The sequence below is a fragment of the Neopsephotus bourkii genome, unplaced genomic scaffold (genome assembly GCF_033783945.1).
Source record: "Neopsephotus bourkii isolate Nb327-2 ecotype Australia unplaced genomic scaffold, CSIRO-AGI_Nbou_v1 NB_894, whole genome shotgun sequence".
NCBI lineage: Eukaryota > Metazoa > Chordata > Aves > Psittaciformes > Psittacidae > Neopsephotus > Neopsephotus bourkii.
This window is the reverse complement of record NW_026901388.1, coordinates 2,868,225-2,883,224: the sequence shown is the minus strand read 5'-3', so window position 1 is coordinate 2,883,224 and position 15,000 is coordinate 2,868,225. Positions and strand designations below refer to the sequence as shown.

At 39.8% G+C, this 15,000-nt stretch overlaps 1 protein-coding gene across 5 annotated transcripts in view; it reads right to left on the bottom strand.

The window, feature by feature from the left end:
* Positions 1-6,407: 6,407 nt before the first annotated feature.
* The window catches only part of PTPN2 (protein tyrosine phosphatase non-receptor type 2), a 29,816-nt gene continuing 21,223 nt past the window's right edge, over positions 6,408-15,000 (bottom strand). For 3 of the 5 annotated variants that reach the window (XM_061357413.1, XM_061357412.1, XM_061357409.1), the window contains 3 exons: positions 14,758-14,916; positions 12,782-12,972; positions 10,259-11,363 (listed from right to left, as the gene is read on the bottom strand). In XM_061357413.1, coding sequence (XP_061213397.1) covers positions 11,156-11,363; positions 12,782-12,972; positions 14,758-14,916 — 558 coding nt within the window. In that variant the 3' untranslated portion in view covers positions 10,259-11,155. Of the gene's footprint in view, positions 6,767-10,258; positions 11,364-12,781; positions 12,973-14,757; positions 14,917-15,000 lie in introns of those variants that run through there. The other 2 variants (XM_061357410.1, XM_061357411.1) reach the window with 2 other exon arrangements.

Below are 15,000 nucleotides of genomic sequence, written 5' to 3'. Positions count from 1 at the left end.
GTTTTGTACTGTTCTTTATTGGATAACTTTGGTTGATCTTTTTTTGTTTGTTTGTTTCTAATAAAATATTTTTGAAAAAAACTTTTTCTTTGGTTAAGTGTTATTGCTATAGAAATATTCCTGGTGCACCTTCTTCATGTAGCTGAGAACTTGAGATTGATGTGCAGGCATAGATCTTTCGTATGAAGATAAAACACTCGTCTTCCATGTGAACTGTGGATCTTAGCCTTTTTGTCCCCAAAAACCTTCCTGGTGATCTAAGGGAAGCTCAGAAGTGATATAGTTCTGCTTTTGTTTTCCAGTACTGTTCTTGTAACTTCACCTGGTGAGACTGCAGGTCTGTTGGACCTCCTCCTGCAGTCTGCAGGAAACAGCAGCCTGTTGTATCTTTACTGCTCTACTTCCATCATATAATTTCTGTTCTGCTTCCAAGGGCTGCAGACTAAAGCTTTCTAGGTAGTTAAGCCGCCTTATGCTGATCTGAGGATGAATACAGTGCTCTGAAATATAAAGGAATTGGACCATTGCCCTGATAGCAGTCAATCTGGTATCTGTGTATTTTACAAGCTTAGTCTGAGACACCAGTTGTGTGATGCAGAATTCATGCATTTAATGTTCATAATAACGCTTCTTGTGTTATTAAGCTATGTTTTCAATTTTGGTCTTTTGGAAGTACTTGGCCACATCAGCTTATTTAAAAGTAACTTTAAATCTAGAATTTCAGAGTTGTAACGTATGAATTAATACACATGACACAAGGCATAATTTTAAATATTTAGTCTGCTAAATATGTGGGGTTTGGTTTGGTTTGGGTTTGTGTTGGTCTTTTTTTGTGATGTGGTCATAGAATCGTAGAATAGTTAGGGTTTGAAAGGACCTTAAGATCAAGTTCCACCCTCCCTGCCATGGGCAGGGACACCTCACACTAAACCATGTCACCCAAGGCTCTGTCCAACTTCGCCTTGAACATTGCCAGGGATGGATCATTCACAACTTCCTTGGGCAACCCATTCCAGTGCCTCACCACTGTTACAGTAAAGAACTTCTTGTTATACCCAATCTAAACTTCCCATTTAAGTTTTAACCCATTGCCCCTTTTCTTATCACTATAGTCCCTAGTGAAGAGTCCTTCCCCAGCATCCTTATAGGCCCCCTTCAGATATTGAAAGGCTGCTATTGGGGTCATGCCAGTAGAAAAAATTATGGGGAAAAGGAGCCGCAGCAATCCTGAAGAGATGTGTTAAAGGTGTAAGAATAAGTTTCAGTGGTCAGCTTTGCTTGAGAACTTGTGCCTGTTGGTAAAGAAGAGCAGGTCAGTGAATATGACTTACCACCCTAAGGATGCCATATTATTTGTCTTTTCAGAGTTTTGAGGTGAGAATCACAATGAGTGATTGTCAGAGAGGACTAATATTTGAGTGAATGTTCAGTTACTGTTCTTTTGTCACAAAACAATAAGAAATTTAAGCGTTTCCTAGTCTTAATTCTGCTTTGCAGAAGCAGATAAGGCAGGGCAAACTGAACCTTGGAGAGCTGGTATGTAAAGCAAACACTTCATATAATGGTATGCCCAAATGTCTTAAAATGGAGGTAGTCAGTCACAAACCTAGGTATGTGTAGAACAGTTAGCACAAACTACTGGCTGCTGGCGAGAACTGGAAAGGCTTCAGGATTACTTAATTACATCTGTAGTGGTTTTGTTTTGTAAAGGTTTGGATTGTATTAACACTAATGCTTCTTAACACTAAATGCCATGCTAGAACTGTAAAGTAATCCTTTGCTCATACTAATAAGCTTTTAGTAGTAATGCACAAAGATGCCACTTTTTGTGAAGATGCATCTTTTAGGGTGTAAAAAAATGAGCTATGGCTAGATCTAAAATATTTGGGAATGACTGGTGTGCCTGTGATTGTGAATCAAAAAAACTTACCTGACCAAAAAGCACTTTGCATACAACTGGTATGCAAGCTACAACAAGACATTTAACCAAGTAACATGACTAAAAAGATCACCTTAGTCCTAGCTTAAAGATTTGTTTTGTCTCATGGTCTTGTCATTGTTTTGTAAAAAGTTTGAGTTTCTGTAGGCAACTGGAAGGCTCTATGACTTGCAGCCTGCCTTTATAAAGATCAGGTCACAGTGATGCTTCATGCTAGCAGATAATGTTTACTCAAATTTTGCTTTTTTGAAGAAGGACTGATGAGCTAAATATTCTTCTGATGTCATTCTTCATTGTGATGGCTTCTCAGTTTTTCTGTGACTGCAGTACACCACCTGTAACTGGACAGCAGTGAGCATGGAGAGGTTCGGTAACTTCCAAGAGTGTAATTTACTGCTGCACGTTAGTTTGAAAAGCTGAACCTGCCAAGCTGGTTGAAAACTTTCGCCTCAAATGATTAAATACTTAGCTACTTAACTTCAAGCAAGTACTGTTGTAAATCACAAGAACTACTTGCTTATTCTTAATGAATATTCTTAGCTGATTCTGGAACTGAGTATTCGTTTTCCTTTATTAGAATCTGACTTTCTAAGAAGTCAGAAGTTGAAGCCAATCACAGCCCTAGTTGAGGCTTTCAACCTGAAAGCCAGCAGGGTATATCAGATCTACCAGTAAAATCAAAAGTTGACCTTAGAATGAAGCTGTAGGAGATACTCAGTTCTCCCTTCCACACACCAATGCCTCTGTATGGTCTGTCTAATGACCATGTTTGGTTTGCGTTGTGGCTTTGCTGACATACCAGAGAACAGGTCAAGAAAAAATGGCTTTGTAATGTAAACATGCTCATTGTAGAGCATGAACTCTGTTATTTTAGAAGAATGGATGGATATGGACAAGAATTCTTTGAACTGACAGCTGCTATGTTGAATGGTGGTATTTAAAGGGGGTAAAATACTTAACTCATGGTTGGAATCACTAAGCAAACCAACATGATGGAGATGGCAGTTTAAATCAGCTGTACTTTCTTGAAGCTTTCCTGAGATGAAAACCCTCCTTCAGAAGGAAGAGGATGAACCTCTGCATTACCTTAGTATTTCTACTACATGAGCATAAGACTTTTCCTGCAGTGAAGGTATGTCTTCTTTTTTACACTAATTTGCAAGTTACTGAATGGTACCTATCAAAGAGTCAGCTCTTTAACTAGAGCTTGCACATTGCTTGTACAACAAGTATAGTTGTTTGGAAGCAGTCATGTATGCACTGGAGCTGCTTCATGAGGCTTTTCCAACCATCATAGAATGTTGCTGTGCCAGGAAAAAAGGAATTATCAACAGGCACAAGCATGTTAAGGTTTTTGTTGGGTTTTTGTTTGGGGTTTTCCTTTTTTTAAAATATAAGGTGATTGTGTAATATTTATTTAGCTGCTTGATTACTTAGTTCCTTTGGGATCAAATTCCCTGCTTCATTTAGGCCTCTTCACAGGTGTCATTATTCTAGCACCCGTGAACTTCAACCACACTGCAGTAAACGTATTTAATATCTCTGCCATCTGTAGCCTTGTGTTTTGTATGATGCTAGGTACTGCAGACAAGTTGTAGAGTAGGGGTGTTGCATCCTAAAGATCTCATTTGTGTAAAGCTTTGGTGTTTAAATAATGTGTGACATATGAATAGCAAGCCCAAACAGGGTTGCTGCAGCTGCCTGGCACAGGTACACAGATCCAGAATATACTGTGCCAATCTAAAATATACAAGGTACCGAAAAAAACCTTGGAAATACTCATGGCAACTTCTGTGTTTTTTAAAGGGTGAGTTAAAAAAATCTGAAGGGTAAAACCTTACTTGGGCAGCAAGCAGTGTTGCTTGGGCATCCACAGAAAGTTCATCAGGCAGAGAAAATTTGTATTAATTGTATTAACCAGGATGCAGTGTGACGTGTGCCCAGTGGCATTTGAGATGCTGCAGTTCAGAAAGTGTTTTAACTACAAAACTCTTATCAGTCAAAATCCAAGCAGCTGTGGTAATAGATTAAATTGCAGTCAGAATCAGGATGGCTTGAACAAGGAGATGTGGTGATAAAAAGAGGGGGAAAAACTAGGATTCTGAAGCAACAGCAAGAGAGTGTTTGATCACCAGACCACAACCAAGAAGCATTTTGAATTTTTCTGACGCATGAGAGTTGCTTTTTATCTCTTCTTCTTATGATTACGGATAAAGATGGAATTTTCACATGAAAATTTCACAAATAGCTTAGATAGAGTAATTTGTCACTGTCATTTTGGCTGAGCCACTACTTACATTACAAACATCTTGGGGGGCTTTTTTTTTGGGGGGGGGGGTTGGAAGCCTTAACAAAGATCAAGTATTTTTTAAACAGCATCTTAAAAACCTCAATTGTTTCAACTGTTTGTAAATAAACCACTGCAATTAAGAGTGCAAGCCAGCCAAGCTTCTTTTAACACTCTCCACATGTTTCTAAATACAGGTATGCTGGTAGTCCCTTAGGATTCATATGCTCACAGGCAGGGCAGGCAGGTGGCCAGATGCTGCACTAATAATTCACTGTGGAGGTTGACAGGAGAATGAAATCCTGGTTTCAGAGAAGATGCTGCCTTCCCCTCCTTCAATAGTCAGGCATCTGAATAAAATCTGTTTGTACACTAACTGGGAGAACACATCACACATGAAGGCATCAGGTAAGCTATTCATAACATGATGGCAAGACACTTAAGAAGACAGAAAGTATCACTTGAAGCTATCTTAACCCAGAAGTACCACTGTGTAGTTAAGGAGCAGCAGCTAGGATGGCTTTCTTACCCTCTTTTGCTGAAGATACTCTCTACAACTTCTTCACCTTTTAATCTAGATCTTGCAATAAATTTGTGAGAAAGTGAGGGAATGGAAAAGTACAAAATTTTATTAGGATTTGTTGGCCTTCTCTGCTTTTACTCATTCGACTGATTTCTGAACCTGTGCTTGTCATAAGCAGTTTTCCACTGCTGGCATCTCTTTTCAGCTATTAAGAAGCATCATGAGACATGAAATGTAATACTAGTAAGCAGTTAAAACCCTGAAGTTTTTACAATTTATTACTTTGAGCTCTTGTAAATTTCTCCACGCTCTCCAAAGCTCTTACAAATTCCATGCTCAGAATTGCATCAGCCTTCTCTCTGTTCATCCAATTTCTGTGTTACACTGTCATGCTGCTGTCTTTCCCTCTGGAGCACACAGACCCCAGAACAAGGATGAGTTAAACTACTGTGTCCTCCACCTAGGATTTTGCACATACAACGTTACCTTTGTTTGTTGGACTGGGAGGTTTAATCATCACAATCACAGGGTTTATTGCAGAGGTTTGCACAGACCTTGATCCCTCATCAATGCTCCTTGTCAAGCTGTACCACCTTGAAAATGAAAGCTGAATCAAGTTGTGATGTTTTCTCCACCAACATAGCCTAAGAACAATACTAGTCATATAAAGCAAGTAAAATTTTTAGACAAGCCAGGCTGGTGACTTGGACTATTTCAAGCATGTACTTAGCTCAAGTAATGGCATTAAGTACTCCCAGTTCAGCTTCACCTTCATGTTAAACACAACTCTGAATACAGTTGCTTTTAAGATTTCAGGTTGCAGCTTATTTTAGCAAAAGCAGCTGTAGTTGGCCTAGATTTCTCACCTCTTCCCTGCTGTACTTCCAGTAATTGTATGATTTGTACCAAAATATGCGAAGTGCAAATTACATCTCAACCCCACCACATACCAGCTTAGCCAGTCTTATTAAACAGTTTTTTAGTGAATTAAGGTTTATCTGAAACTGACACTGCAGCAAGTGCAAAACTTCCATCAGCTCTGCTACAGAAGGCACAGGGGTGGAAACCCTGTTGAGTCTATCAGAGGAACTCCCATAAGCAGCACTCCCTGCTTACCCCTTGCCAATGCCACTGTTGAGACTGCGCTGGGAGAACGCCAAGGGGAGATGGGAAACGTGAAGTACCATACATACAACACACTGTGATGGTGCATTTAACAAAAACACCCTGACTTCATGCACTTTGCATCTGGCCCTTGGCTCCCATTAATTAACTATGACCCAGGTAGGGAGAGGTCAGCTTTCCCCTCTTTCCTCCCTTAAAGCATCACCAACAAAGCATTTCCCCTTCACACGGTTACTCTGACCATTTTGTGCAATTTTTATCTAGCAAGCATAAGAAGGATTACCAAAACAACCGGATTAATAAAATAATATTCCCAGTGTTGTATTACAACAGAAATGTGCTACAGTTCTTCCTAGCTCAAAATACAATACTTAACATTAAGGAAATATTTGCATAAAGCCCATTCTAATCATATTGCCTTTTTCCAGTTAAGACAGGATACCAGGAAACCTTAAGGTGAAACATACCTTTTTTTTGCACAACAGGTTGTTAACAGTTTCTCCCTAACATAATGCGCACACAACAGCGTAATGTCCTTTTAAAAAAATATTTAATGCTGCCAAAAAGTATAAAAATACAGTAAGAATGGCAGTACAAACCAAAATATTTCCTAATTTATTTCTTTTACATCATTTCTACATTAATACAGGCATTGTAAAAACACAAGATGGCAAATTATTTTGTTTTGCAAAGTAGCAGGCTGCTGGTGGTCTTCATCCCCTCGCTGCCGTTTACGCTGTAAACAGATAACTGAGGTCTTCTTGGTACTTAACAGACCTCACTTTTTGTTCCCGAAGAGGGGTCATGTCTCGCTTTGCATGTCAATAATTTGCAGTTTATAGCTGCAGAATATTCACAAGTCTTGAAGGCTTAGGTGTCAGTCAGTCTCGGCCTGCGACACAACGCAAAAGAAAGTCACCGATTCAGTACACAGTTTGGGGGTAAAAAAAAAAAGAGAAAAGAAATAAGCACAGAGAGTGGGTTTGCAACTCGCTACAAACACCAAACAGCTTCTCGCACATCTCCTGGAGCAACTACTGACTATGGTCTGCTGTAGCAAGTGCCCTCGCCAGGACAGTTTCCAGCATAAGGCACTTACTGGCTGGAGAGCTTGAAGTACAGGTCTCAGCCCAGCAAACCCCTTCCTCATGTTCAACCACAAGCACCAAAGCAGTCCCCTCAGGCCTTAGTGAGACCAGGCAAGCTGCGCCTCAACACCACCGATGTTGCCTTTCATGGCTCTGCGGGCCAGTCCCAGCACAGCAGCACGGAAAACAGTGTTTCTAGGCAAAGGGTTCTCACAGTGAGGCAGGCATTCTAACACTGGGTGGGCTGTGCTACAGGAAGGTAAAGCCCTATTCTGAGGAACACAGAAAAAGACCTTGGTGCTTACAGCACCAGACATCCAAGCTGCTACAGGTAAAACACTTCTAAGTTCTGCAAGCACTGCACTGACTCATAAAGCAGTTCTCCTTGATCAGTTCAGACTCAGTAAAAAAATTCTTCCAAGTATTTATCCCTTCAATTTAAATAAAGACTCAGACAGAGATGCGATTTTGAACACATTTATTTTTCGTACATAAAAATGAAAGACTGACCTAAAACGTTTTTGGAAAACAGAAAAGCCGAGAAAGACTACTGTGCGTTATGTCAACTCTGCAAATTCCACCCTCTGACTTTAGCCACTTGGCCAGGCAGAAGACTTTTTCTTTTCTCATTGTTAACCTAGTTGCTTGTACAGTCCTCAAGTGTCTCAGGTTTAACTATAATGCCAAAGAGCAAACTAAATAATTTGGTTAACATTCAGTTAAACTTCAAGCTAGACAGGCTTTTTCACCACCCACAGAATCCAATCACACACACGCACACGCACACAAGCATTTATGCCTTTTCCCTTTTCAGAGGGGTAGAAACTGCCATCAATAAACCATTTCACTGAAGGTTTAACAGAAGCAGCAAAGTTTTGCTTGCAACACCTTAGTTCTGTAAAATAAATCTGTATTGATGTTAGATTTCTATTTCATGCCAAGTTCAATTCTTTTACTTCACACACTTCAAGAATAAACACAGCTGTACCGTCACTCTGAGTGGACTGTCCCTGCACCAAGAACAAACAGAAAACCTAAAGGACTCCTTCCAAACTTGCACCCCCCTTGCAACAGAGGCCTAAATGTTTGCTAGTTTTTTGGTTTGTTTTTTTTTTAATTAAAACGTGCATTATTTGTACCAAGTCTAACAGAGTTCACAGCAGCCCACTAGGCAGCAACTATTTTGACCGATTTATTTCCAGAACAGAGGGGAAAACGGAAAACCCAACGTAAGAACACTGAATTGAGTGCAACAGCTTCTTGAAAGTAGCACAGGACCAGCCAGCAGCTTGCCAGAAACAGGGGCTGGGGAAGGCAGGAGAGGGGTCAGAAAGCATGTCCTTTTACTCTTCCTTTAAGCAAACTCTGCAACCAGAAGTCACTGGGATCAAGAGTTCTCCATTTTGGCCTGTATCAGTTCCTATTTAGGGTCCAAGTTATGCAAAACTACTAAATTCTATAGAACAGCGTTCTAAATTCTAGGTAATTCTAAATTCTATACAGTAACAAAGTAGCACAAGGATTCAGTCTGCAGGAAAGAGAACAAGCCTCCCTCAGATTCTGTTTTTTAAGGATTACTGACAGATCAGAAAAAAAAATCATTTTACCCAGGTTATCTCCTGGAATGCACTAAGAGATCTAAATGATTTCCTATGCTCATACTATCATGAACAATTCACTGTACAAAATACTTTTGTCCAACACTTGGATTGGTTCACGGTCCTAAAGCAGTAACAGTGCAGACTCTCAGGATACCTACAGTCACAGAACCAGAGCGAACGCTGAACGTGCAAGTCCTGCTCTATCAGGAACAGAGAGCGTGAGGTGAGACAAGATGGCCGCTCCCGCCCTGCGCCACCCAGAGAGGAGGAGCCCCTGCTCAGGAGCCCAAAACCACAAAAGCCAGAATTCAGGAGATGGAATCAGCCACAGTTAGAGTTTGGGGTCTGTAAGATACTGGTGGCTCAGGAAATCCTTCTCATGCAAATAAAGGCCATAAATGACAGTGTGATTTCAGTCAAGGTTTTGCCTGTGCTTTTTCCTTAGCTAGTCGGAAGCTTTTACAATAACAGCTGGGTATTTCTGTTACAGAAGCATTTAATAACATTCCACATGGTTTTCTATAACCAAGATATCTTTTATAAGGCACGCACATTTACACCTACTGTCAGTTACAGCTGATAGTGAAAAGCCTGTCTTCTCAATTTAAATAAATTAAATAAACTTTTGCCAAGCCTCTTGCTGGCTAAAGAGTTACTGTGGTTGCAGAAGGTAGGAAGTGTCTTAAAATTTTCAGATTTGCAGGCAGCAAGCTGGTTTGCCTTTGGAGCTGCATCGTCAGTAATGGCACAGGACAAACCGCCTTGTCCTACTGATGCAGTTTCCCAAACTCAGAACTCTGTGAAACTGCACTTGTTTTTCTCAGCTGGACCCTTAAGCAGTTGTTTACTGTAACAGTGCAGTCCAAAACCCGTATCAGCTATTGTGCAATGAGAATTTTAAAGAGTAAACTCAGCTTCACGCAGTGAATGTCAGACTATTTGGGCCCCGTGCCTGCTATGTTACTACTGAGCTTGAACGTACTGGAAAGCTTTCAAGTTAATTCCTTTGGATAAGGGGCAGAAGTAATCATCTAGCTCTTGAGTATTTTTCAGCAGCAAATCCAAGAAGTGCTTTACAAAAGGAGAAATTAAAAGGAAAAAAGAAACAGGGGAGGGAACCCCCAAGCCCGCATACATAACAGAAGATAACCAAGCAAGGAAAATGGAGGGAGAAGATGCAACGTCTCTGCAGTCACCCAAAGAGGCAATGCTTGAATACATAAACCCCAGGCTTCCAACTGCAGTCCACTGCTAGAAACTATCACATCCCAACCTGAACGACAGCCACATCCCACCTCTATTCAAAGAGAATTTAAAGGATAGAAAGTGATTTGTGTTGAATTAGTATTCAGAAAATGCTATTGATCAACTAATAGAAAGGGAGTGCTCAGTAATTTTAAAAGGACTGTACCACAGCTGTCCCAAAACATTAGTCATTGAGTGTTTCAACATCATGTCCCTACTGCAGTGCTGGGTAACCTCAAAAGCAGTTCTAGACTCCATGAAGTTACAGAAGGGGCTTGTATAGCTGAATGCGCTGTACTGGGGACAGGAGAACACTACCAACACTGGTTTGCTGTGAAAACCACCTTTGCAGTCCAACTACAGTTTCCTTTGATGTGCTTTCTACACTTAATACTGATGAATGCATTTTAGTCTTTCTAGCAATTAAAATCTATAGACACACAAAACATTACGTTTCACATTTAATGGAATGTCAGAACTTTAACAACGTTGGCCTTCAAACAGCAGTTGAAGTCTGAATACATTAATCAACTTAACAGTACGCTCTTCAGTTGGGGCTAAGTTCTCAAAAACCTTAAAAAAAGAAAATCAGATTTCTAAGTCTCACTTAAATAATGAAAACTACAAAAAAATAAATAAGGAATGCAGATTAACAGAGTAGAAATTGGCAAGTGCTTTATCAGACCCCTAGCTGCTCAGATCATAAACTGGAGAGTCAAAATATGGGGAATGGTTGCACTAGTATTTTCATGCACAAATTATAATTACATTTAGTTTCAAAATCAAATTCTTTTTGTTCAGAAATTTGTACAAACTGAGCTTTCAAAAGTACAGTGAACTACAAAAAGATTAAATATGCAATTATAAAATATATTTATCCTAGTTCATAAGAATATAAAATGTTTATGTTCATGTCACTAGTACATTACACATTACACACATTTAGGACAACTTCTTTGCATTAATAATGTAAATGATACAACACTGTTTATTGCTTATGTCAGGTGTGTAAATTTAAATCCAGCCAGCCTTCAGTGGCTACACCCCTGTGGTTGACGGGTTGCTTAAGATCTGATAGAACACCATTTTTAAAAGTATAAACAGTTGCAGTAAGTTTGTACCTGCTCATATAAACAAAAAACATCAACTGTGTTGGGGGCAGCAGTTTGTTTCTCTAAGTACCTGCAGTGGGAGGTCCTGAGATGTTGACACATTACCAAGTTTACATCACTCCTCTATTGTGTCTGCACCCATGCCAGGTGTAAGGAGCTCACTGCTTAAAGTCATACCACTAGTCAGCAATCTGCAGCAGAATTAGCTGCTGGAGCAGACAGGCTTACTCTTTACTTACAAGGAATGTTCTTGAAAATACATTTTCCAGCACCAATAAGCACCAACTAAAATCAGTGTACCAAACCCAATCTTAGTGAGAATAGGTTGCCAATATAACCACCTTTTTCTTTTTCTTTCAGTCTCATTTAGCTTCTGCTTCATCTGCTGCACCTTCTGTGCTGTGTTAGCTTTTCTATCGTCCCGCAGTCGTTTTCGGACAGTACTGAGAGAAGAAGAAAAAGAAAAAGGTAAATCTTAAATTGTAGAAGAGTTAAAAAGGCTATGAAAACATTAAACCTCATCGCAACACGTAATCTTTCCCCCAACAGTTTATTAACTGTTAACAGAGATTAACTCCAAACAGTTAATCAATCCTTCATCAGCGCACGGCAGCAGCATGTAAAATCCAAATCAAGCAATCTTGATTCTATTTTAATAACCTTGATGTGGATGGTTTCATGTCAGTGAAGCCCCATGGAATAGATGACATATGTGAAGATGTAAGGGCTGCTTGACCTACATGTTCAACAGAAAACAGAATTAATTTAATTACCTGAGCTTAGTCTCTCAGCCCCATCAGTGTCCCCATTCAGTAGCTGAGATCTTTTGCATGGAGGCTGCTTTCATATGCAGTCAGTGCTATGTGCAAACATTCGTAGTATTTAAGTGTGTGTCCCCATGTACACTTTACACCAGCCTCACTGAAGTATGGATTCTAACCTACTCATGTCTGCATGCAGATTTAATAGTACCCATCTTGGGCTGTAAACCAAATCTTGATCAAGGACACAAGCTACAAATCAGCCATGTGTTGCTACACTACTAGGGCTGCCTTGTAATTTGTGTCTCCAAAAGTATCCTCACTACCTCTAAGAAAGCGTAACTCTTGACATGAAAATCCACTTTGATTGTCCAGGTTCCACCTAGCACACCACCGCACTCACATCCATGCCACCCCTCCTGCTTGTGAGGGGCTCCTGTAAACATACACAGAACTGCTGTCAGTCTGGTTTCTGGGTCTCTGGTTACAGATCCACGTTTAGCTACTAGATCAGAGTGACACAGCATCTCAAGGCACAGCCATTAAGATGGTAATTCCCTGTACAGCAGATCACAGCTGAGGCATTAGCACTCAGGGAGATAAATTCACATGACACAGCTAAACCACAGAGATGTACTCATAGTGGTAGATTTAATATGAGTGGAAGGTAACATTTGGCTTCAACAATACAATTTCAGCCACCATACAGAAAGTGGTAAGTGATAAAACTTTTGTTTCTGATGTATTAGCATTGTATTTAAAAATCAATGTCAGATTATTTTGGGCACTTTCAGGACCCAATTCACAAGAGAGTTCACTGACAGTCTGTAGGAAAATACTTTCAAGCATGAGGTCGAGCTGCTCTGATTAGAGACATCTGGGTTTTTTTCTCTTGACCTTTAAACAAAAAAAACTTTATCACAAGGAGTAACTGAAGTTGTATTTTTAATATAATTAAGTAAGATTGTCAAATACCTCCTGACCTTTTCCTCTACTGAAGAAAGATCTTGCGGTTTTCTTATGATATGAGAAACATACAATAATCCAGCCTTTTAAGAGAGTATCTGCTGCCTTCTAAACAGTTTCTTCATCTTGCCTACCTTTCAGTGTTTCCATCTGTGATATCCTGAACTTTATTGGACAGGTCAGAATTTGTTTTCTCCATTTGGTTTTTGTTCTCCAGGCCTATGCTGTTCCCATTGTACTTCTCTGTGGTTATTCTGGTTGGGTGTGGAGGAGACTGCTCAGAACTTGGCTCTTGGTCCTCCTTAGAGAGCTCCTTCCACCGTTTCTGCAGACAAGGAGAACATATTTCAAACATCCCCCTAACACCAAAGGCTCTCTTTGCCCAAGATGCCCTACAACAGAACAGTCAGAGAAGTAGATTAAAGGAACTACTAGGTCAAGGAAAAACCAAAAAGACTAAATTGCTAGCGGAAGATGCATCTTCTCCAACAAAGATCCCTTCCTGTATTTCTCTAGGTACTTAGTGAGGGAAAGAGACTCCTCAGCCCCTCCCTGGTATGAGTGTTGCAGCTGCAGCCACTCATTAGCTGTAAGCAAGTAAAGGCTCAAGTATACATTGTGTTTGTCTACACATTTACTGACTTCCAAAATCCATGGAGATGTCAGAGGTGAACACTGGGGTAATGGACTATTAGAGAAACGTTCAATGAGTTCATGCCCTCCCCATCACTAGCAGAGAGAAGTAAGCACCTCTCACTCTCTGAACAGTACAACTGTGCCTCCATATGGGGGAGGGGGGGAGGGGGCGAGTGATCTAGCTGACCTTGAAAGAAGAAATACTCCTATTAAGTACTGCACATGAGTACTGCAATTTTGTGCACCTGACCCTAAGGCCTAAAGAGAAGAGCACCAAGGCAACCACCTGCACTGCAGAAAACACTGGTTTAAGAAAGATCACCTGAACATCATAGCAAGAAAAAGAAAACAACAAATGAGAAGTGTGCCTCCTTAGGCATTTTCCTGATATGAAGAAGTAACACACTTGAACCTGACAAGCAGTATTCTGAGTTGACAATGCCTCCTTGTATCCAGAAACAAGAAATCATGTGACCTAAATGGGGAAGTGCGGGAACCAGAGCTGCTTAGTTTGGAGCACGGCTTTTTAAAAAACAAAGCAGAAAAACATTGTTAGAGAAAATACCCTCCTACCACCAGAAACAGCTTCCAGAAAATAAAGAGACTAAACTGCTGGTAGTGTTAGGATGAATCATGCAGTCTTTAGGCATACGGCATGGGTGTCAGACTAGCAGCACACTACCTAGGTGTTCATTAGCAGTTGTGTGAAATTATTTCTTTGTGTAGCAAGTCAATAAACATTTGTCAAAAAGACTCTTGACAACAGCCAGAACCACAGAAAAGAGGAAATGGGATTTCTTAAAATCATGAATGAAGCAGATAAACCAACAAAATAAAGAAGCCCTAACACATAAAAGCAGAATTGAGTGTTTCACAACCTCTCCTCCTAGTCCTCCCACCCAGCCCCAGCCATTCAAAAACAGCTGTAGCTACTATTAAATCTACAAGCCACACTGATAAAATAGTGGGATCTAGTAATCCGGTTGCTCCAAACTCATGATACTGAGCTGGATTCTACTTACTGTAACACAAATCTTAAAGGATATGAAAAAAAAAAAAAAAAAAGAAAAAGCAAAAAGCAACTGTACTAACAAATGTTCTCTGTAACACCAAGCAACTTTACTGGTATGAAAATATATTGCAAAGATTAAGAAATCCTAAAAATATCCTTGCTATCTTTTCAAAGTGATACTGAGCATTACTTCTGCTTTTCAGTGTTGAAGACACCAATGTAATCTTTTTTACAAGACATTTCTACAGAAGCTGTATTTTATCTAAGAGGGGACAACTACACAGGATCAAAAGTTTAGCTAGTAAAAGGCACTGATCAAAGATCCTCTACCACCTTCTAGCCATCTACTGAAAAAGGCAAATTATCTAAATCCCATGAAGTTACATTTTTAAATACTGTTAGCAATTTAACTAGTTAGCACTTAATCTGTTTATGCATAAATATACAGAGATAAACATTTACCTGTATAGTTGAATCCCCCTTTATAAGTTTTCCTCCTTCTATTACAGCCATATATGAAAATCTTAGTTGATCAGGAGTCTGAATAAGTCCCATTCGATATTTCCTCATATCCAATAAAACCTTCTTAATATCTACAGAAGGTGAGTCTTTTTTTTCCATCTGTAAAGAAAGTTATATTGACAATGGCATTACCGTTGAACAGGGACAGCATAAGAAATTAACACTTGCAAAAAGTAATAATAA